This window comes from Mobula birostris, chromosome 19 (assembly GCF_030028105.1).
Source record: "Mobula birostris isolate sMobBir1 chromosome 19, sMobBir1.hap1, whole genome shotgun sequence".
Lineage (NCBI taxonomy): Eukaryota > Metazoa > Chordata > Chondrichthyes > Myliobatiformes > Myliobatidae > Mobula > Mobula birostris.
In genome coordinates, this window is record NC_092388.1 from 66,668,866 (window position 1) to 66,693,380 (window position 24,515).

General features: G+C 42.5%; 1 protein-coding gene across 3 annotated transcripts in view; it reads left to right on the top strand.

Annotated features, from left to right (window-relative positions):
- The window catches only part of nphp3 (nephronophthisis 3), a 157,289-nt gene that overhangs the window by 111,791 nt on the left and 20,983 nt on the right, over positions 1–24,515 (top strand). For 2 of the 3 annotated variants that reach the window (XM_072283764.1, XM_072283765.1), the window contains exons 19-25: positions 5,036–5,133; positions 7,126–7,248; positions 7,940–8,129; positions 8,602–8,843; positions 13,553–13,628; positions 16,729–16,856; positions 19,221–19,461. In XM_072283764.1, coding sequence (XP_072139865.1) covers positions 5,036–5,133; positions 7,126–7,248; positions 7,940–8,129; positions 8,602–8,843; positions 13,553–13,628; positions 16,729–16,856; positions 19,221–19,461 — 1,098 coding nt within the window. The remainder of the gene's footprint in view (positions 1–5,035; positions 5,134–7,125; positions 7,249–7,939; positions 8,130–8,601; positions 8,844–13,552; positions 13,629–16,728; positions 16,857–19,220; positions 19,462–24,515) is intronic. The other variant, XM_072283766.1, reaches the window with a different exon arrangement.

Below are 24,515 nucleotides of genomic sequence, written 5' to 3' on the forward strand. Positions count from 1 at the left end.
AGTAATTTTGAAGAATATTTTGATAGTCTGGGCACCAGTGGAATTTGCCTGCTGAATAACAGTAATAAAAGTAGCTTCTGTTGATATAACACTTTTTAAACAAAGTAGAACATCACAGGTGATTGATGTGACATTATTTAACAGATCATGATGCCAAAGGACAGAAAAGAAGCAAAAGTGATAAAGAGGCAGAAAGATTTGGTGAGAGAATTTTAGAGCTTGGGCAGCTTAAATTGTGGCCTCCAATACCAGAATGGTTGAAATGGTGAAATCTACAAGGCAACCTTTGAGGAATGCTGAGATTGCAAAGGCACAGTTTATGGATGTTATAGTTCAGGGAAGGAAGAAAACGAGTTGATCTGAAAAAAAAATAACTGAGGTATTGTTCAAATAGCAGCCCATGTCAGTCATCAAACCTTGGGTTAACTAGGCCTGGTGCACGTAAGGATTGTTTGGTAGTTATAACCATATAACCTTAACAGCACAGAAACAGGCCATCTCGGCCCTTCCAGTCCGGGACGAACTCTCACCTAGTCCCACCGACCTGCACTCGGTCCATAACCCTCCATTCCTTTCCTGTCCATATATCTATCCAATTTAACTTTAAATGACAATATCAAACCTGCCTCAACCACTTCTGCTGGAAGCTCGTTCCACACAGCTACCACTCTGAGTAAAGAAGTTCCCCCTCATGTTACCCCTAAACTTTTGCCCTTTAACTCTCAACTCATGTCCTCTTGTTTGAATCTCCCCCATTCTCAATGGAAAAAGCCTATCCACATCAACTCTATCAATCCCCCTCATAATTTTAAACACTTCTATCAAGTCCCCCCTCAACCTCCAAAGAATAAAGACCTAACTTGTTCAACGTTTCTCTATAATTTAGGAGATGAAACCCAGGCAACATTTTGGTAAATCTCCTTTGTACTCTCTCAATTTTATTGACATCTTTCCTATAATTCGGTGACCAGAACTGTACACAGTACTCCAAATTTGGCCTTACTAATGCCTTATACAATTTCAACATTACATCCCAACTCCTATATTCAATGCTCTGATTAATACAGGCCAGCGTACCAAAAGCTTTCTTCACCACCCTATCCACATGAGATTCCACCTTCAGGGAACTATACACCGTTATTCCTAGATCCCTCTGTTCTACTGCATTCTTCAAAACCCTACCATTTACCATGTATGTCCTATTTTGATTAGTCCTACCAAAATGTAGCACCTCACATTTTTCAGCATTAAACTCCATCTGCCATCTTTCAGCCCACTCTTCTAACTGGCCTAAATCTCTCTGCAAGCTTTGAAAACCTACTTCATTATCCACAACGCCATCTATCTTAGTATCATCTGCATACTTACTAATCCAATTTACCACCCCATCATCTAGATCATTAATATATATGACAAACAACACTGGACCCAGTACAGATCCCTAAGGCACACCGCTACACACTGTCCTCCAATCTGACACACAGTCATCCACCACTACTCTCTGGCGTCTCCCATCCAGCCACTGTTGAATTCATTTTACTACTTCTATGTTAATGCCTAACGATTGAACCTTCCTAACTAACCTTCTGTGTGGAACCTTGTCGAAGGCCTTGGTGAAGTCCATATAAACAACATCTACTGCTTTACCCTTGTCAACTTTCCTAGTAACCTCATCAAAAAATTCAATAAGATTTGTCAAACATGACCTTCCACGCACAAATCCATGTTGACTGTTCCTAATCAGACCCTGTCTATCCAGATAATTATATATACCATCTCTAAGAATACTTTTCATCAAATTACCCACCACTGACGTCAAACTCACAGGCTGATAATTGCTAGGTTTACTCTTAGAATGCTTTTTAAACAATGGAACCACATGAGCAATACGCCAGTCCTCCGGCACCATCCCCGTTTCTAATGACATTTGAAATATTTCTGTCAGAGCCCCTGCTATTTCCACACAACTTCCCTCAAGGTACTAGGGAATATCTTGTCTGGACCCAGAAACTTATCCACTTTTATATTCCTTAAAAGCACCAGTACTTCCTCTTCTTTGGTCGTCATACTTTCCATAACTACCCTTCTTGTTTCCTTTACCTTACACAATTCAATATCCTTCTCCTTAGTGAATACCGAGGAAAAGAAATTGTTCAAAATCTCCCCCATCTCTTTTGGCTCCGCACATAGCCATCCACACTGATTCTCTAAGGGACCAATTTTATCCCTCACAATCCTTTTGCTATTAATATAACTGTAGAAACCTTTTGGATTTATTTTCACCTTACTTGCTAAAGCAGCCTCGTATCTTCTTTTAGCTTTTCTAATTTCTTTCTTAAGATTCTTTTTACATTCTTTATATTCCTTGAGCACCTCATTAACTCCAAGCTGCCTATATTTATTGTAGATCCCTCTCTTTTTCCGAACCAAGTTTCCAATATCCCTTGAAAACCATGGATCTCTCAAACTTTTAACCTTTCCTTTCAACCTAACAGGAACATAAAGATCCTGTACCCTCAAAATGTCACCTTTAAATGACCTCCATTTCTCTATTACATCCTTCCCATAAAACAAATTGTCCCAATCCACTCCTTCTAAATCCTTTCACATCTCCTCAAGTTTAGCCTTTCTCCAATCAAAAATCTCAACCCTGGATCCAGACCTATCCTTCTCCATAATTATATTGAAATTAATGGCATTGTGATCACTGGACCCGAAGTGCTCCCCAACACATACCTCCGTCACCTGACCCATCTCATTCCCTAACAGGAGATCCAACACTCACCCTTCTCTAGTTGGTACCTCTATGTATTGCTGCAAAAAACTATCTTGCACACATTTGACAAACTCCAAACCATCCAGCCCTTTTACAGAATGGGCTTCCCAGTCTATGTGTGGAAAATTAAAATCTCCCACAATCACAACCTTGTGCTTACTACAATTATCTGCTATCTCCTTACAAATTTGCTCCTCCAATTCTCGCTCCCCATTAGATGGTCTATAATACACCCCTATAAGCGTCACTACACCTTTCCTATTCCTCAATTCCACCCAAATAGCCTCTCTAGAGGAGTCCTCTAATCTATCCTGCCAGAGCACCGCTGTTATATTTTCTCTGACAAGCAATGCAACACCTCCCCCCTTGCCCTTCCTATTCTATCACACCTGAAGCAACAAAATATTTAGTTGCCAATCACACCCCTCCTGCAACTACTTTTCACTAATAGCTACAACATCATAATTCCAGGTATCAATCCATGCTCTAAGCTCATCCACCTTTCTTACAATGCTCCTAGCATTAAAATAGATGCATTTAAGAAACTCTCCACCTCTTACTCTCTGTTTATCCTTAATGGAGCAAACAACTTTATTATCTTTTTCTTCTTTGTCCACTACATCTTTGGTCTGAGTGCTCCTGATCTCTGTCCCCTGCCTATCCTCCCTCACACACTGTCTACTAGCTTTCTCTATTGGTGAACTAACCTCCTCTCTCCTAGTCTCTTTAATTTGATTCCCACCCCTCAACCATTCTAGTTTAAAGTCACCTCAGTAGCCCTCACAAATCTCCCCACCAGGATATTGGTCCCCCTGGGATTCAAGTGCAATCCGTCCTTTTTGTACAGGTCACGCCTGCGCCAAAAGAGGTTCCAATGGTCCAAAAACTTGAATCCCTGCCCCCTACTCCAATCCCTCAGCCTCGCATTTATCCTCCACCTCATTGCATTCCTACTGTCACTGTCGCGTGGCACAGGCAGTAATCCCGAGGTTACTACCTTTGTGGTCCTTCTTCTCAACTCCCTTCCTAACTCCCTATATTCTCCTATCAGGACCTCTTCTCTTTTCCTACCTATATCATTGGTACCTCTAACTTCTCTCCCTCCCACTTCAGGATACCTTGGACGCGATCAGAAACCTCCCGGATCCTGGCACCAGGGGGGCAAACTGCCATCCGGGTCTCCGGACTGTGTCCACAAAATCGCCTATCTGACCCCCTAACTATCGAGTCCCCTATTACTACTGCCCTTCTCTTCCTTTCCCTATCCTTCTGAGCCACAGGGCCAGACCCTGTGCCGGAGGCACGGCCACTGTTGCTTCCCCCAGGTAAGCTGTCCCCCCCCCCCCCAACAGTACTCAAACAGGAGTACCTATTGTCAAGGAGTACAGCCACAGCCACAGGGGTACTCTCTATTACCTGACGCTTCCCCTTCCCCCTCCTAACCGTGACCCACTTGTCTGCCTCCCGTGGCCCTGGCGTGAACACCTGCCTGCAACTCCTCTCTATCAATTCCTCACTCTCCCTGACCAGACGAAGGTCATTGAGCTGCAGCTCCAGTTCCCTAACGTGGTCTCTTAGGAGCTGCATCTCGGCGCACCTGACGCAAATGTGAATGTCCAGGAGGCTGGGAGAGCCCAGGGCCTCCCACATTCGGCACCGAGAACAGCAAGCTGCCCTCACACTCATACTTTCCCCTCTCCTCAAATAACAACAAAAAATGAATACCGAACCTACTTCGCCTCACCCGTTTCTGCCTAAGCCAGTTGAGCCAAAGCCCTTAAGCCTTCACTCTGCTCCTGGCTCACTCCGCAGCCCGCAAACTACGGGTTGTTTTGTGGTTTGTTATGTGTTTGTTTTACTTTATGGTCAGCAAATCAGCTTGTTCTGCTTCAAAATTGCCTGAAAGGGGCATAGTGCCACAATATAATTTGTGAGGACAGACCAAAGTTCCATTTGGTATCTCACCCATTAATACCTTATTCCCAAAGTGCAGCAATGCCCCTCTGTTTCAGCCATGGTAAAATAGTGCAGTAAGAGTCAAAATAATGGTCAAACCTCTGGAGTAGGATTTGAACTCATAACCTTACAGGGAGGCAGGTGTATTGGTCGTGGGAGGATACTGACCCCAACATGGCTCCTTTTCCTACATGATTGATTGATGACTGTTTGAGGCACATTCTTGTCCCATATTGACAATCTTAGATTGAAAGCAGAGTTCATTAGCTTTATGGTTTAATGTTTCCAATTTGTCATTTGAAGGCCTGGGAAGCAGTGCGGTTGCAGTATATGGAGAAAAAAGAACTGGAATGTACGGTGTACAGAGAAACTCTGGTGCAATATTTTTCACGTCAGATGAGGTATTTATTTTCCTGATTTCTTTGTTAATGCTATTCCATTACTCAGCTCTTTTATTTAAATTTCTTTCATTTCCATTAAGTGGGCCTCTTTCTCCTGAACTTATTCGAGGATTAGATGGTTGATGTTTGGCTCCGTAACCAATGATCCTGTTTAATTAGAATTGGGAGGTCTCATCTCTTATCCTTTAGAATGAAATTAGGTCTGTCTTAGTACATTGCAATATCAGTGAGTTTGGAAGAAATCGTTGGATCTTTCAGAATTTCCCAAAGTACAGTTCAGCCATTTAAATTATTTTAAAGTTGCTGTTGTAACTTAGGACAGGCAGCTGCCAATTTGGACTCTGTAAATTCCCACAACAGTTACAACACACACATTGCTAGAGAACCTCAGCAGATCAGACACCATCTATGGTGAGGAAATGAACAGGCTACATTTCAGGCCAAGACCCTTCATCAGGACTAACAAAAAAAGGGCAGAAGCAGTGTAAAAGGGGAGAGGGAGGAGCAGGAGCTGACAGATGAGGGGTAAATCCAGGTGGTGGGGGAGAAATGATGCGAGAAACTAGGAGGTGACAGGTGGAAGAGGCAAAGTTCTGAAAGTGAAAGAATCTGATGGGGAGAACAGTAGGATGGGGAATAAAGAGAAGGAGGTGGGGAACCAGTGGGTAGAAGGGGATGGGCAGATCATGAGGACAGGGGAAAGAGTAAAGTGTAAACGGGGCATCGGGATAAGGGAAATTGGGGGGGGGGGCGGGGTGAAAGAAAACGGAGAGTCGTTACCAGAAGTTAGATAAATTGATGTTGAAGCTGTTTTGGGTTGGAGACTACAAGATGGAATTTGAGGTGCTGCTCCTTCAGTTTGCATTTGGCCTTAAGGTGGCAGTAGGTGGACTTTTGGACAGACACGTCACCGTGGGAATGAGGAGTGGAATTCAAATGGGTGACCAGTGGGAGATCCTAGCCTTTGCAGTGAACAGAGTGAAGGTGCTCGACAAAGCAATTCTTCATTTTGTGTGGATCCCGCTTTCTGAAAGATAAAAAGGGCATTTTGAATTGCTAGTTTTGAGACTTAGTGACGTAAGAGCTCACGCTGACCCAAAACTGGTGCTTTAAGTTGGACATCACAGTTCCTACTGCTTACTTTATTGTATTTTATATTTGCAGTGGTTTATTAATATAACATTAAATCCTGCAGATTAAAAGTAGTAGGTGAATGTCTAATTAGCAAGTTTTTAAGATAATGAGGGGCACAGACAGGATGTTAGTACATTGTACCTCTTCCCTGGGATGAAGACTAAGAACAAGAGGGTATAGGTTTAAAATCAGAAGCTTAAGATCTCTTAAGATCGAATACAGGTTGAGTACCCCTTATCCAAACATCCAAAATCTGAAAATCTCCAAAATGCAAACATTGTTTGATTGATATCACAAATGGAAAACTCCACAAGGTGCTGGGAAGATTCCCAGGTGATGTACAAGTCTCTGAGCACCACAGACAATTCTAAGAAGTAATGGACTTATGTAATGAACAGAAGTTAATGAAAAAACACTGTCTAAAGAGAAAAATGAAGATCTCAAATGTGTGTTGAAAGATTAGATTTGTCAGCGTCAGAGTGAACAAACGCTGCAGCATTAAAGGTAAGCTGATCATGAATCAAGTGAAGATCTATCACAATGAACTGAAAATTGAAGGTAATTGTGCATAGTCAAGTGAAGTTCATTGTCACTAAACTACATACATGTATATAACCATATAACGTATACAGAAATGAGACAATGCTTCTTCAAACCAGGGTGCAAAGCACAGTAGTACACATTACGAGAGGTATAGAAAGCTGTGAACCAAACACAGGGATATGGAGCTAGCTTGTTGGGCAACACAATCAGTATGAATTGAAGGACCTGTGTTTCTGCGCTGGTTGACTCTGGCTCCTTGATCACAAGACTGTTTTTTGAATTTTATCATTGATGCTGATTGTCATTTATTTGAAGTCAGGGCAGAGTAACTTGGCGTGGTGTGGATGAACTTCCCTGGCTCTTCCAGCAGCAAGGGGATAAGCAAAAGCTGCATAGCTGCCTGCTGAACCTCTTTGTCTCTCAGAACCTGTACAAGAGGTATGGAGCTAGACTCTTCAATTATTAACTGTTTACAGTATCCTGACTAGGATTTTTTTAAAGCCAGAGATGCAGTGTCAATTCTGATTAGTTCAGACTCTGGAAGTAAAATCCAGCTGAGAGACCTATCATTAATGAATGAGCCTTGTTGGAAAATATGGAGAAATTTTAGCTTTAAAGTCTGTGGCGAAGCTTGAATGCAGTAATGTAATTACATGAACAACTTCAATCCTCTAACAGATTTGGTGGTGTTGATTACATTTCACAGGAAAATGGCTAACATTCAAAGGGGATAAATGCACTTCATGTGTATATGCCTCAGAGGCTGCAAGGAAATAAAGCCCTCACAATCATTATAACCAATGTTTTAATCGCATACATTCACTCACTCATTTTCTCTCACTCTCAAAATCACATATGCCATGAGAATATGGTTTTGAGCTCACTTGGCAATCAATCGGGCTGCGTGTTTATTTGCTAACTAGTTATTTGGTTAAATGGAAAATGTGTTAATCAACACTGTGAGAAAAATTACAGCTGTAATGTATGTAATAATTCTGTGTATCTGGGTTAATTGTCCACAAATAATGAGTTGCATCTAGTAGATCCATCTCTTGTGCTTTGGTCAGAAGTGTTCTAGTTCCTTTGGTAAACTAATGTCACAAATTCAACAGGATGTGTTCTTTGGCAGAGGCCACTTTGCAGAGCTGCTTTCTTATTGGCAACACGTGGGGATGGATAAAAACTCCATGGCTGCTGCTTACTTCCAGTCGTTAAAGGAATATGAGAAAAGCTGTGAAGGAGAGGATATGATTGTGCGATTAGCAGATCTCTATGAGACTCTTGGGCGCTTTTTGAAGGACTTGGGACTTCTGAGTCAGGTCAGTGTGCTGAATAGTATTAATGAGGGACAAAAGCTCATGGATGAGTGTGGTATCTGTCCAGTGACCTGCAAGCTATGAGCCAAGAACTGAGATGTCAGATTTGGCTACATACTTTTTTTTAAACATATAGGGGCCAAATTGACTTACTTTATACCATTAGTACATTGTGCTTACACAAGGTCAAATTTATCCAGCTCCAGTATTAAACTAGAAATTTACTAATCTTAATATGGTTTTACCTATCACCTACCACCTTGTACTACTCCTCCCTTCTTGCTGTAACTTATCTTTTGTCCCAGTCCTGGTGAAGGGTCTTGGCTGAGATGTCGACTGTTTACTCTTTTCCTTAGATGCTGCTTGGCTCCTCCAGCATTTTGTGCGCGTTGCTTGGATTTCCAGCATCTGCACTCTGCAGTTCCAGTGTAGCTGAGTTAGTGAAAACTCTTTCTGTTTCCAACTCTGCACACAGGCTGTCGCACCATTGCAACGTTCTTTAGAGATCCGAGAGAGTGCTTTGGACCCAGATCACCCCAGTGTCGCTCAGTCTTTGCATCAGCTCGCCAGTGTGTACGTACAGTGGAAGAAATTTGGAAATGCGGAGCAACTGTACAAACAGGCATTACAAATCAGTGAGAATGCCCATGGGCCAGTGCATCCTAGGGTGGCTCAGCAGCTTGATGCTTTAGCCATGCTGTATCAAAAACAAAATAAGTAAGTATTTGATAAAGTTTCTACCACAGGGCATCCTTTAAATTCTAAATAGTGAGGAATTTATAGATTTTATTTTACTACCCTGGAGCTGTTCAAAACCACAGTTATACTTTCCCCACAATTTTGGGTTCTTGTAATCTGTCAAACTACAACAGAGATATGGAGCTTTTTAAGGAGCACTTGCATGGGGTTTTGAAGAGGTTTGTCTCAATGAGGCAGGGGAAGTTTAGTCGAGTGAAGGTACTGTTGTTGACAAGAGAAGTGGAACATTTAATCAAATGGAAGAAGGAAGAATGGGGAAGTAAAGATCAGAAAGGACTAAGGTAGCCAGGAAAGAGCTTAAGAAGGGACTTTAGAGAACTTGAAAGGGACATGAAGGACTTGGTGAGTAGGATTAAGGAAAACCCTAAGTTGTTCTACAGGTACAGTATGTGAAGAACAGGAGGATGACTAGAGTGAGGGTAGGATTAGGGATAAAATAAGAACCATGTGTTGAGTTGGAGGAAGTAGGTAGTCCTTAATGAATACTTTGCTTCAGTATTTACCAGTATGAGGGACCTTGACAAATGTGAGGTCAGAGCAGAACAGGCTTATATGCTGGGATATGTCAAGGTTAAGAAAGTGGATGTGTTAGAACTTTTGAAAAACATTGGGTAGATAAATTCCCAGGGCCAGATGTGATATACCCCAAGTTACTATGGGAAGGGACTGCTGCATCTTTGGTGATTATTTTTGCGTCCTCACTGGCCATAAGAGTAGTATTAGAAATTTGGAGGATGGCAAATGTTATTCCTTTGTTCAAGAAAGGTAATAGGGGTAGCCCTGGGAATTATAGACCAGTGAGTCCTCGGATTCTTACAACCAGGATTTATGAGCATTTGGAGAAGCATAGTCTGATTAGGGATAGTCAACATGGTTTTGTTCAAAGGTTCATTTATTATCGATAGTCAACATGGGATAGTCAACATGGTTTTGTTCAAAGGTTCATTTATTATCTACATCTGTAGTATACGTCTTCTCCAGATAGTCATGAAACAAAGAAAACCATGGAAGTCGTTGGAAAAAAAAACATCAACCCACTCCCCGCACAAAAAAGAATGGCAACAGGAACATCAACCCCACCCCCCACCCAAAAGAAACTAACAAAGTACACCACAAGGCAACAAGAACATGAAATCTCAACCCCCCCTTCACCCACCCCCGCACAAACAAAACCAACAGACTCGCCAAATTGCAACAAAAGAGAGTGGGCAAAAAGACAGAATATAAAAACCATAGTACTGAAAGAGTCCACAGTCCCTAGCCAAGCTATAAATCACCGAACTTCAGTAGCATCCTCCGATAGCGCTAAGAAAGTGATACTACTCAAACGCAGAGGCCTTCTCTCCCTTCTGAGGGGCAGGTTATGTCTCATGAGCCTGATTGATTTCATTGAGGAACTGACAAAGCAGATTGATGAAGGTAGAGCAGTGTATATGGATTTTTAATAAGGCTTTTGATAAGGATCCCCATTGTAGGCTAATTCAGAAAGTCATGAGGCATGGGATCATGGGAAACTTCGCTGCACGGATTCAGAATTAGCTTACACCAAAAAGGCAGAGGGTGGTGGTGAAAGGAGCATATTCTGCCCAGAGATTGATAACTAGTGGTGTTCTGCAGTGACCTGTTCAGGAACCCCGGACTCTGTATTTTTATAAATGACTTGGAAATCAAAGTGGAAGGGTGGCTTAATAAGTTTGCTAATGACATGAATGTTGTTAATAGGGTGGATAATGGGTCATAGACAGGATGCAGAGCCTGGCTGAAAAGTGGAAAATGTAGTTCAATCCAGAAAAGTGTGCAGTAATACATTTTGGAAGGTTGAACTTGAAAGCAGAGTATAGGGTTAACAGCGGGATTCTTTGCAGTGTGGAGGACCTGAGGGATCATGGGGGTCCAACTCTATATATCTCTCAAATTGCTTGGCAAGTTGATAGGATGGTTAAGGTGTATGGTGTGTTGGACTTCATTAGTTGGGAGATTCAGTTCAAGAGCCATGAAGTAATATTGCAGCACTCTAAAACATTGGTTAGACCGTACTTGGTGTATTGCATTACCTCATTATAGGAAGGACATGAAAGATTTAGAAAGGGTACAGATGAGATTTATTAGGATTCTGCCTGGATTGGAGAGCATGTCTAATGAAGAAAGGTTGAATGACCTAAGTCCTTTTCCTAGAAAGAGGTGTATAAGATAAGATGCATAGCTAGAGTGGGCAACCAGTGCCTTTTTCCCACGTTGACAATGCTTAATACAAGATTGGAGGGGCAGGTAGTGTTGAGGAAACAGGCTGCAGAAGGACAGACAGATTAGGAGAATGGGCAAGAAAGTGGCAAAAGAAATACAATGTTGGAAAATGCATGGTCATGCACTTTGATAGAAGAAGTAAATGTGCATACTATTTTCTAAATGGGGAGGAAATCCAAAAATCTGAGATGCAAAAGAACTTGAGATTCCTTGTGCAGAACACCCTAAAGGTTAACTAGCAGATAGAGTCAGTAGTGAGGAAGGCAAATGCAATGTTAGCATTCATTTCAAGAGGTCTAGGTACAACAGCAGGGATGTGATGCCGAGGCCTCACCTTGAGTATTGTGAACAGTTCTGGCTCCTCATCCAAGAAAAGATGTGCTGGCATTGGAGAGGGTCCAGAGGAGGTTCACAAGGATGATTCCAGGAATGAAAGGGTTATCATATGAGGAACATTTGATAGCTCTGAGTCTGTACTCGCTGGAATTTAGAAGGATGAGAGGGGGATCCCATTGAAACCTTTTAAATGTTGAAAGGCCTAAACAGAGTAGATGTGGAAATGATGTTTCTCCACGGTAGGGAAGCCTAGGACAAGAGAGTACAGCCTTAGGATAGAGGGGTATCCATTTAAAAACAGAGATGTGGAGACATTTCTTTAGCCAGAGGGTGGTGAATTAGTGGAATTTATTACCACAGGCAGCTGTGGAGGCCAGGTTGTTGAGTGTGTTTAAGGCAGAACTTGCTAGGTCCTTGACTGGACATGGCATCAAAGGTTATTACTACATCCAGATAGAAAAAAGAAAACCAAATGCAGAATATAGTGTTACAGAGTAAGTGCGGTGCAATTGACAAGTAAAGTGTAAGGGCCATGATGAGGTACATTGAGAGATCAAAGTTAGTATATGAGAGGTCCATTCAAGAGTGGTGTATCAGTGGAGTAGAAGCTGTCTTGAGTCTGGTGGTTTGTATCAGGTGGTTTCTGCACTCAAAGTTTATATCTTCTGTCCACTGAAAAGGGGAGAAGGGAGGCATCCTTGATCATCCCGAGGCTGAGAGAGTATCGAAGGGAGCCAAATAGTTCAGGCGTCTAGACTTCAGTACTGACCATCGCGTCTCCTAGCTTAAATTTTCATATTGCTAAGTACAGAATTGGGTGGTAGAGTGGGTAAGGGCGTGTGGTGATTTGAATTCTGAATTACCGCTCCGGTAACTGTGGAGTTAGTGTTGCAGCCTCATAGGTTGGATCCTGACCTAGGGGAATGTTTTGTGTGGAACGGCATGTACTCTTAAAATCATAAGGCTTGGGAGCCGAATTCAGACATTTGGCCCATTGTCTGCCCTGATTTTCCCACTCAACCCCATTCTCCTGCCTTCTTCCTGTAACCTTTGACACCCTTACTAATCAAGAGCGTATCAACCTCCACTTTAAATATACCTAATCACTTGACCTTCACAGCTGTTTGAGCTAATGAATTCCACAGATTCACCACCCTTGACTAAGGGAATGTCCTGGTATTTTGAGGCTGTGTCTTCTGGTCCTTGTCATTCTCACTATTGGAAGCAACCGTCCCACATCCATTCTTTTAGACCTTCCAATGTTCAATAGGTTTCAATGAGATCCCCTTTCATTCTTCTCAGCTTCAGCAAACATTGACCCAGAGCCGTCAAACACTCCTCATATATAACCCATTCATTCCTGGACTCATACTTGTAACACCCTCTGGACCCTTTTAAATGACAGCATGTCCTTTCATAGACATGGGCCCCAAAATACTCATAATATTCCAAATGTGCACTGACCAAGTCTCAGCATTACATCCTTGCTTCCGTATTCTAGTTCTCTAGAAATGAATGCTAACATTGTATTTGCTTTCCTCACCACTGACTCAACCTGTAAGTTAACCTTTTGGGAATCTAGTCCTAGGGCCCTCAGGCTGTTTTGCACCTTCAATTTCTGAATTCACTTCCCAGTTAGGAAATGGTCTATGCTTATGCTTTCGACAAAGTGGATTTCCCCTGTATGCTGGGTGCTGCTGCTTCCTCCTACATACTACATTGTAGGTTAATTCGTTGCTCTGGCATAGGTTAACAGCAGAAAGAGTCAAAGGGGAGTTGATGGGTATGTGTGAATGAATTTACTGCAAAAGAACGGGGAAAAGAGAGGGAGAATGGGACTAATGTGATTTCTCCCTTGGGGTTTGGCATTGATACCGAGGGCTGACAGACCACTGAGTAGAATTTAACCAATTTACGTTTCTTTCCTGTATTTGCAACGCACTTTCAATTGAAAGTCTCCCCAATAATTTATAGATCTAGTTTGTGCATCTGTGGGAGTTCATACAGTACTGCCCATTACTCTGAGGCACGGTAATATTGGTTCATTGCTGAGCAATTGTCTCCTATTTGTTGTTTTATATTGTGAGATATGAGCAGGTCGAACCGTTAAGAAAACGATCCATGAAGATCAGACAAAAAATTTCTAGACACAAAGGGAATATGGTAAGTGATGAAAATGTAGTATAATTGCACTATTGGTATTTGCTGTTTGCTCAAGAACGTTGGCTGTGCATTACTTCAATACAATCATTAAAATTATATTGTATTCTGCTTGAGTGTGTAGTTTGAAACATAAGCAAGATTAATCTTTAGCTATGTAGTGGTAGATTATCATCAGTTTTTTGCCAATTTTGCAGCCTTTTACTCCCATGTTTTCAAGAATGACAGATAGAATTGATTTATGTTTAAAAGAAAAAAAAATGCTTGCGAAAATCTAATAAACCAATAGGGATGAAGATGAGACTGCCTTTTAGGAAGAGTTCAGTAGGTCACTCTTTTAGTAGAATACTGCATGGAAACTGGCCTTTTTGCCAACTGTGTTGCCCATCAAATTAGTTATATCTGCCATAGTTTTCTCAACATCTCCTATCCATGTAGTTATCCAGATAACATTTAAATGTTGTGAATGTGCTTGCCTCAACCACTATTTCTGGCAGGTCATTTCAGAAACACATGAAGAAGCTGTCCCTAATGGCTCTTTTCAATCTCTTGCTTCTGATCTAAGCCTGTGTCCTCGGTTTTTAGCACCCCCTTCCTGGGAGAAGCATATGTGTTTTCAGCCCGTCTATGCTCCTCAGGATCTTGTAACTCCTGTCAGGTAGGTCAGGGCTCAATCTCCTACATTCCAGGCAATAAAGTCTAAGCAATGCCTGCTTGTGACTGAGACCCCCAAATCCAGGCAGCATTGTGGTAAATGCTTTCTGCACTCTTCAGTTTAATAATATCTTTTTGTTAACATGGTGGCCAAAATTGTACAAAATATTCTTTAAGTATGCCTCATCTTAAGTAACTGCAACGTATCTTCCCAATCCCTATACTCAGTGCTAGATGCTATCATACTGATGCTGCCTTCACCAACTTGATCTTCCTCTAATGCCACTTTCAGCTGCACTCTTGAGTTCCTCTTCCCAGGGTCGCACCCCTGGTTTGATCTAAAATTCACTACCTCATTTATCTGAATTGAAAACCATTTGCCAGTCCTCAGCCCACATACCTAGCTGATAAAGATCACCCTGTAACTTTTCATAATATTATGCCTGTCTACACCTCCACCTAATTTAGTATCATCTGAAAACCAATTAACCATAACTTATACATTCACCTCAAAATCGTTTATGTAAGTTCCATTCAATAAAGATCCCAGCACTGACCCTTGACATACCACTGGAGGCTTCCACTCCAAGAAGCAACACTTGACCATCACGCTCTGCTTCCTATTACTGATCCAATTACGAATTCAGTCATTTATCTTCCTGGATCCCATGCGTTCTAGCCTGCCATGAGGGACCTCGCCAGAGTTCATATAGACAACATCCACTGCCCTACACTCATCAATCCTGTAGTTCATGCCTTTAAAGAACACCAAAAGATTTGTCAGACAGATAACTTACCCTGCACAAAGAAGTGCTGACTGTCCTGAATCAGACACTGCCTTTCCAAATGTTGGTAGATCCCATCCTTGCCCTTTACTGTGCTCCTTTCTATTCTAATGACTAAACTTTGCTCTCATTGACTACAGTATTACTCCCTGATTTGTCAGCAACCACTCTACTGCTCTGGGTTCCACTCCCTGCCACTCTAAATTAAATTCTCTTGTGTAGCACTAACATATCTCCCAGTCAGGATTGTGAACCCTCTCCAGTTCAGATGCAACCTATCTCTGTTGTGCAGGCCACTCCTAGCCATAGATCCTAATGATCCAAGAACATGAACTGTTGCCACCTGCACCGGTTCCTTAGCCTCGTTCATTTGAGCTACTTTCCTATTTTTGCCCTCACTAGATTGAGGTCTTGCTTTTTACGTTCTCTCCTGACTCCCTATATCCATTCTGCATTATCCCTCAATACCATTGGTACCAACATGTACCACATCCTCTGGCTGCTCACCTGACCCCTTGAGATTGTTCTGCAGCCACTCTAAGATGTGCTTGATCCTGGCACCAAAGAGGCAACACACCATCCTATTGTCTCTTTTGCAGCCGTGGAATCTCCTGTCTGCTCCTTTAATTTTTGAGTCTATCACTACTGTCCTGCCTGACTACTACTTAACCACTTTCAGTGCCACTGGCCAGGCTACTGCTGTTGTGCCAAGAAAGATTGCTCCCTTAACAGTATCCAAGCAGGTATCTGTCTATTTCTCTTGTCCCTCCTGGTGGTCAATTAGTTATCTGTAGTCTGCAGCTTAGTTTTGACCATCCCACTGAAGATCTTGTTTGTGATGCTCTCAGATGAACTGAAGTGCATCCAAGTCCAGTTCCTCAGTGGGTCAGTTGGGGCTATACCCTGGACACTCCTCCTGGTGTAGTGCTAGGGGAAACTGGGAGCTTTGCTGAATTCTCACATTATGGAGCAGGAGCATAGCACTCCCTTACCTACACTCCTAACTACACTCATTCTATGCAGTAAAGTTGAAAAGGGGCTTATCAAAGTTTACTTGTTTCCTTCCTTGCTCAGTCTCCTCTCAGCACTTACTCCTCAAACACTGCATTTAGGAACACAAACATTACTGCTCCTGATAATGGCTGCTCAATCAAATTGACCTTTGTGGCTATAACAAAAGCAGTTTGACAGATTGAAAATGCTACAGACCCTGTTGTCATCGGGATAAATTCCCACCTTTACTGCTCTTTAAGCTCCAACAAGCTAATTTCTTCAGATTCCCTCATGACCTCTTTTTCATTTTATTTTTGTGATATCTTTAATCTTGCACTCTCAAACATTCCCTCAGTACCTCTTACATTTTGTATGTAGCCCCACTCTCCATTTTTCAGTATTGCCACATTCTTTAACTATACTCTTCTTTCACCTGGGGCTTTCTCCACATTCTCTTTGCCTTCTTGCCTTTCACCGTTTTCTACCCTACTCAACTCTTTCCTCCCCTCTTAAGTATTTATCACCTTACCCTAATAGAAGGTGTGATGCTTGAAATAGAAGGGATTAAACTCTTCAGATGGATTTTTTATTGAGGTGCATGTATAATAGGGACTAGTAAATGGAGACTGATTTGTGGGTACTTCACTGATAATGCTGGTTTCACTTCTCAGCATGGCTTTGCCATTCTACGTCGTAGGGCTCTGCAATTGGAAGAGCTTAGCCTTGGTGCCAAGTCCGCTGACACGGCTCGAACGCTCAATGAGCTGGGTGTGCTCTACTACCTTCAGAACAATTTGGAGTGAGTAGATGTAATGAATGATATTTGGGCAGAACCTTGTTTATTCTAAGTTTTACATATGATCTTTTGAATAACAGTCACTAACATAATAAAACATAGGTCCTAGATACTTAACATTGATTGCCTGCTACCAAAAAATGAAGTTAATCATAAAATGAGAATATACAGTAAATAGAATTGTTCTCAAGACAGCAAATGAGATAACCTTATCTTAGAAGGCCAACAGGGATACACCATGTAATCATATGTCAGTGAGACTAGTAGTGGTTGGAGAATTACTGGAAGAAATCCTGGGTGGTGATTAATGTACATCTGGATAAGGATAGGTTAATCAGGGAGAGCTAACACAGATTTGTTGGTATCTGTGTTAAACTTTCTTGAAGAGATTATTAAATATATTGACGAAGGCTGTATGGTTAACATGGAACAGATGGTACAGCAGGGTAACGGGTCTGCAATTTCTGTGCTGACCATGATGGCAGTTTAAACTAATCCCATTGCATGCACATTCTCTGTCCCTCTATTGCTTCTTCTTCTTGGGCCCTTAGCTCCCAGTGGATCATAGGCCGTCGATGACCTGTCTCCACCGTCCAAAGTCGATGGTACGGTTGGAGTTCATTAACGTTTCTATAATCTGCTATATCCACTGTAGGGGGGACTGGCCTATAAAGCTTCAACAGAGCTTTGTTGGCCATCCTTTCCTGTTTCCACCTCTCATGACGGGGGTGTAGGGTTGGATTTTGAGAGGCATCCCTCTATTTCCTGTATGTGTAAATGCCTCTCAACCATTGTCATGGTATTTGTTTCCACTGCCTATTTTGGCAAAGGGTTCTGGACACCTACCACTCTGAGTTTAAAAAAAAATTTGCTTCATTAATCTCTTCTAAACTTTTCTCCTCTCACCTTGTAAGTATGTCCTCTAGTATTTGGCATTTTCACCCTGGGGGAAAAAGACCATTTACCTTGCCTCTGATAGTTTTATAGACTTTTACCAGGACAACCCCTCAACCCCTGAGCTCCAGAGAAAATGATCAAAATTTGTCCAGCCTTTTAGTTAATTATGTTATCCAAGCAGGATGCTGGTAAACCCCTGTGCACCCTTTCCAAGCTTCTACATCTGCCCTGTAATGTGGCGACCAGAATTGCACACAAAACAGCTAATGTGACCAAACTAAAGTTTTTAAACAGCTGTGACATGACCTGACAACTTTTATGGTCAATGTCCCTAGCAACGAAGATGAGTATGCTATACAGTATGACATCTAGTTGAATTACCACATTCTGGAGTTGTAGACTGTACCCAAGATCCTTCTGTACATCAGTGCATCATAAAGAAGGTGCCAGAAAGTGGTGGCATTTTGTGTGCAGCTCCCAAGGGAATCATCAGATATTCCCGTTCAGAATTACTACAGTGGAAATCTGTAGCCTCAGACACTGCAGTAAGCGACATTGTTTCAAGTTGTTTAAAAAAAATTGTCCATCTTCAGTATGAGTAGTTTTTGAACTGCAGACCACCCAGGGAGCAAGTGTTGCAGCAGAAACCTTAGGGAACATCTCCATTGTCTCAGGAAATGTGGCTTCTGGGTAGTGATACAGGTAAAACTGGAAAGCAGGGCCTTGGGGCCACTTCCTTCCTGCCATCTTCCTAATCTTCCTAATTCTGGAAAATCAAATTGAAGAACTTGGCAAGATTCCAGCTACCAGAGGACATCACGGTCTGCTGTGTACTGTACGTCACAGAAACATGGCTCACCTCCAGTGCTCCAAACATAGCACTGCACCGCCTCTGCCTTTTTCTAACACCATTGTCCGGTCTGTGCAGTGAAAGTTGAAATCCTCAGGAGGGTATGCTGATGTCAGGACATCCTTTAAGAGTCTGAACCCTCACATGTTTCGGCCCTCGATGGTGTACTTAGAGTGGTGAAGCTGTAGAATTCTCCGCCCTGGAAAACAGTTGAACACCAAATCACTGAACATTATCAAGGAGTTTGTGGGAGCTCTTTAAGCTAGAGGGATAAAGAGATATGGGGGGAAAGCTGGAAGAGGGCATTGAGTTTGAGTGATCAGCCATCATTGAATAGTAGAGTGTGCCAGATAACACCTTCTGCTCCAGGCTTCTATGCTTCAGTACTGTATGCATTCTTTGATTCTGTAATAAAACAGCATTCACTATGGACGAGTTTATATACATAACCGTAAATTTTCAAGTAACAATGTGCATTGCATACAATCAAAATGTACAGAAAACTATGCAAGATGTAGCTTTTTAAGGAGGAAACTGGGAAAAAAGGTTTCCATCCACATTTTGAGTTAAATTGAAAATACTAATAGATTTATTTAACTTTTTTCTTAATTTCACTTTAGGACTGCTGAAGTTTTCTTTAAACGTTCCCTGGAAATGAGGGAACGGACTCTTGGTTGTGACCATCCTGACTGTGCACAGTCATTGAATAACCTGGCAGCTCTGTACAACGAGAAGGAGGACCATGAGAAAGCTGAGGAGCTGTATGAAAAAGCTCTGGAGATCCGCTGTCGAGTTTTGGCACCTGATCATCCCTCAGTGGCCTACACTGTCAAGCATCTTGCAGCATTGTACAAAAAGAGAGTGAGTGACGCTGTCATAATGTGAGATGATAAACAAGAAAAAAATCTGCAGATGCAATTTGAGATGATGTTTCTTGCAGCCTCAGCCATGCATCCTACCATGGCAACAACCATGCTACTGACCTTTCTCAAAACAGTGTCGTTACCTTCCAAATTCTACATGTTTATGTAAGGCCAGTTCAAAAGCCACTTCCTGAGTGGTAACAAACTAGTTGCCCAGGACATGGCCAACTTTATAACTTCTGTTTAATGGGATAAAGCCTGTTTTTTATGTCACTTAGAATAGGAACACACCTGTTATGAAAATGAGTAAAAATTAAAATATTACCTTGCAAGAGATCGGAAAGCCAGTGCTTGTAACTTAACAGTGATAAGCAAATAAGTTTTTTAGGATTTTGTGCTATATCTTGTAAATAAGATATTTCAGTTCATTTAATTATATTTGGTATGTTTTATTGTTTTGTATGTAAACCACAGATTCATATATGAACAGGTTATAGCATCAGACAGGCTAGTAACAGGCCTTCTGGCTACATTTCAACCATTATTTCCAATATTGGTAACCAACTTTACAGCATTCTTCTGCCCATCTTCGCAGCTATCACTATCACCTTGCAGCCTAAGATGATATTCCTCATTGACAACGACACCAATTTTCCTGTCACCTGTAAACTTGCCACACATATCTTCAATATTCACATCCATTTTGCTAATATCACAGGCTTCCAATTACAATAACAAACCTCCACCATTAATGCTCTGCTGCCTACTACTAAGCCAGTTTTGGATTAATTTGTCTCCCCGTGGCTTATACCAGGGTCTCATGGGGACCTTGTAAAAGGTGTACTGACGTTTATCAACATGACATCAGCTTTCAATTGCTGTGGCATAGAATGGAAGAGGAGAAAGAAAATGGTACAACTTTCAAGATGATGCTGATGAGTAGTGACTTTTTGCATGCAGTTCCGATGGGAATCATCAGATATTCCATTTAGGACAACTACAGCTGAAATCCACAGCCACACCCATGTGAGCAATATTGGTTTAAGACAATGAAAAAATCCTATTGATCCTCAAAATTGGTGGAACCTAGACAGCAGACTCAGGTCCTGAGTGTTGTTCTCCTTTAAGAAAAAGGAAGTAGGGAAGGTTCGCTGGGTTGCAGGTATGATTGAAATACATACCTCCAAATTTAGACCTCCAATCCTGACTACCCTGTACGGTCTCTGGAAAGTAAAATTGAAGATCTCAACCAGAAGGATTGCTGTATACATTGTTTCACAAAATACAAGGTGCACCCCCGCAATTTTGGATGCAGAACCGCAGCCTGAGGCTTCATCCACACAAAAGACAGGACAGCTGAGTCTTTTGAAAGTAGAGGAGGTGATGTATGCTTTGTGTTTAACTCATTATGGTGCACAGACGTGGCTGTTCTGTTTCAATCCTGCTCATCCGACCTGGAACATCCAGTGGTGCAGTGTCTTTCACTTCATTTGCTGAGGGAGTTTTCTTCCATTCCACCTGTGGCCAATGTCAGGCAGGCACTGGAGGAACTGAGCACTCTGATCAGCAGTCAGGAAACAGCATACCTGGATACTTTCCCTATCATTGCGGGGGATTTCAACCGGGCCAACCTGAGGTCTCTGAACAATTACCATCCAGATTTCATCTGTGGAGCCAGAGGAGGCAACACATTTGACCACTGTTATACCACCATGAAGAACACTTGGCATGCCATCCCACGCCCAAGTCCGATCCACTGGCAGTACTTCTAATCCTGGCGTGTACGCAGAGACTAAAGACTGCAGCACCAGTGACGAGGACCAAGAAGGTATGGTACAGGGAGGCGGAGGAGCACTTGTAGGATTGCTTTGAGTTGATGAACTTGACAATATTCAGGGATTCATTATCGAATCTGAATGAATATACTCGTAGCTTCATCAAGCTCTCTGTGGATGAGTGTGCCTTTGAGAACATCTCAGACGTATCCAAACCAAAATACTGAAGATGAGCCTAGAGTCTACAAAGGGTTAGATCAGTGGCATTCAAGACCAGTGATCCAGAACTGTACAAGAAGTCCAGGTGTGACCGACAGGAAGGGTACTTTAAGAGAAAAAAAAATTCATATTGAAGTTGGAGATGGAATCTAATGGACATCAGCTCTGGCAGGGATGGCAGTCCATTATTTCTTACAAGGCGAAACCCACCTTCATGAATGGCTGTGATGCTTTATTCTCAGATGAGATGAACACCTTTTCTCCCTTTTAAAACTTGTTGTGACCCTGTGATCTGTGTCTTGGAAATCAAAGTCAGAACTCTCACAAGATGTCAGGCTCTGATGGCGTACGTGGTAGGGCACTGAAAACTTGTGCCAACCAACTGCCAAGACTGTATAATCAACCTCTTCCTGTTGCAGTTGGAGGTTCACACCTGCTTCGAAAGGGCGACAACCATAACAGTGCCCAAGTGCTCTACTGCCAAGAGTGAGCTGCCTCAATGACCATCTCCCAGTTGCACTCACATCTACTGTGATGAAGTGCTTTGAGAGGTTAATCATGGCTAGAATCAACATCTGCCTAAGCAAGGACCTGGACCCGCTGAGGTTTGTCTACAGCAGATGCCATTTCACTGGCTCTCCACTTGGCTTTGGATCAACTAAACTGTAGCAATACCTACTTCAGGCTGCTGTTTATTGATCAGTGTTCAACACAATCATACCCTTAGTAGTGAATCTGTGGAATGCTCTGCCACACAGCTGTGGAGCACAAGACCGTGGGTATATTTAAAGTGAAAATTGATAATTTCCTAATTGGTCAGGGCATCAAAGGTTATGGCGAGATTGCAGGTGTATGCGGTTGAGTGGGATCCAGGATCAGCCATGATGGAATGGTGGAGCAGACTCGATGGGCTGAATGGCCTAATTCTGCTCCTATGTCTTATGGTCTTAATCAACAAGCTCCAAACCATGAGCCTCTGTACCTCTCTCTGCAATTGGATCCTTGACTTCTCATTGTGAGACCACAGTCACTGCGGATCAGAAATAACACCTCGCTGACAAACAGCACTCAAGGATGCATGGTTGGTTCACTAATCTACTTACCCTACAACGAAAAACTGCGTGGCTAGGTTCAAACACCATCTATAAATTTGCTGATGATACAACTACTCTACTGCTCTCACAGTGCGTTGTGTACAAAGCTAGGCAGGGAGTTAAACACCTTCTCCAAAATCACGCAAGCCACTCTCTTCGGGGTTTTGAATGAGAAAACTGCAGTAAGTTAAGTAAAACCATGTATTGAATTCAATACAGAATGGTCACTCACCTGAATATACTAATATTATCGATTATTCTCACAATCAGCGTGAAACAAGGTAATACACGCAATGTTCTGTATTTATGCCATGGACAACAGCGAACTCGTGGCCCAGCGGTTGCTTAATAACTATGCAGGAAAAACACAATACTTACTTCAAAGTTCATCTGCTGAATATGTACCGATAATAAGAAAGCTTAAGACGCACAGATATTGTTGTTTCAAGGGCAAATAAAGAGTGGATGGAGATAAATTTCCTTCTACCATGATTGTTCCAGGTTGAAATCCAAATGAAACTGCACAGTAAGTAATGTTTGTACAAAATAAACTTCAAAATGAACAACAAACAACAGGAATTCTGCAGATGCTGGAAATTCAAGCAACACACATCAAAGTTGCTGGTGAACGCAGCAGGCCAGGCAGCATCTGTAGGAAGAGGTGCAGTCGACGTTTCAGGCCGAGACCCTTCGTCAGGACTAACTGAAGGAAGAGTGAGTAAGGGATTTGAAAGTTGGAGGGGGAGGGGGAGATCCAAAATGATAGGAGAAGACAGGAGGGGGAGGGATAGAGCCAAGAGCTGGACAGGTGATAGGCAAAAGGGGATACGAGAGGATCATGGGATAGGAGGTCCGGGAAGAAAGACAAGGAGCGGGGGGACCCAGAGGATGGGCAAGAGGTATATCAGAGGGACAGAGGGAGAGAAAGGAGAGTGAGAGAAAGAATGTGTGCATAAAAATAAGTAACAGATGGGGTACGAGGGGGAGGTGGGGCCTTAGCGGAAGTTAGAGAAGTCGATGTTCATGCCATCAGGTTGGAGGCTACCCAGGCGGAATATAAGGTGTTGTTCCTCCAACCTGAGTGTGGCTTCATCTTTACAGTAGAGGAGGCTTTTACATTTTAATTCCACACATTTTAATTCCACATCCCCTTCCCATTCTGACATGTCTATCCACGGCCTCCTCTACTGTAAAGATGAAGCCACACTCAGGTTGGAGGAACAACACCTTATATTCCGTCTGCGTAGCCTCCAACCTGATGGCATGAACATCGACTTCTCTAACTTCCGCTAAGGCCCCACCTCCCCCTCGTACCCCATCTGTTACTTATTTTTATACACACATTCTTTCTCTCACTCTCCTTTTTCTCCCTCTGTCCCTCTGAATATACCTCTTGCCCATCCTCTGGGTACCCCCCCCCCCTTGTCTTTCTTCCTGGACCTGCTATCCCATGATCCTCTCATATCCCCTTTGCCAATCATCTGTCCAGCTCTTGGCTCCATCCCTCCCCCTCCTGTCTTCTCCTATCATTTTGGATCTCCCCCTCCCCCTCCAACTTCCAAATCTCTTACTAACTCTTCCTTCAGTTAGTCCTGACGAAGGGTCTCAGCCTGAATCGTCGACTGTACCTCTTCCTAGAGATGCTGCCTGGCCTGCTGCGTTCACCAGCAACTTTGCTGTGTGTTGCTTCAAAATGAACAGTGCCTCTAAAAGCAGAACAGATATTGTTGGCAGAATTTCAGATGGTGATGAGGAGGCATACAGAGGGTGAGATCAATCATCCAGTTGAGTGGTGTAGCAACAACAATCATGCCCTCAACATCAGTGAGCCCAAGGAATTGATTGTGGACTTCAGGACAGGGAAGTCGAAGGAACATACACCAGTCCTTATCGTGGGATCAGCAGTGAAAAGGGGGAGCAGTTTCAAGTTCGTGAGTGTCAACATCTCTGAAGATGTATCCTGA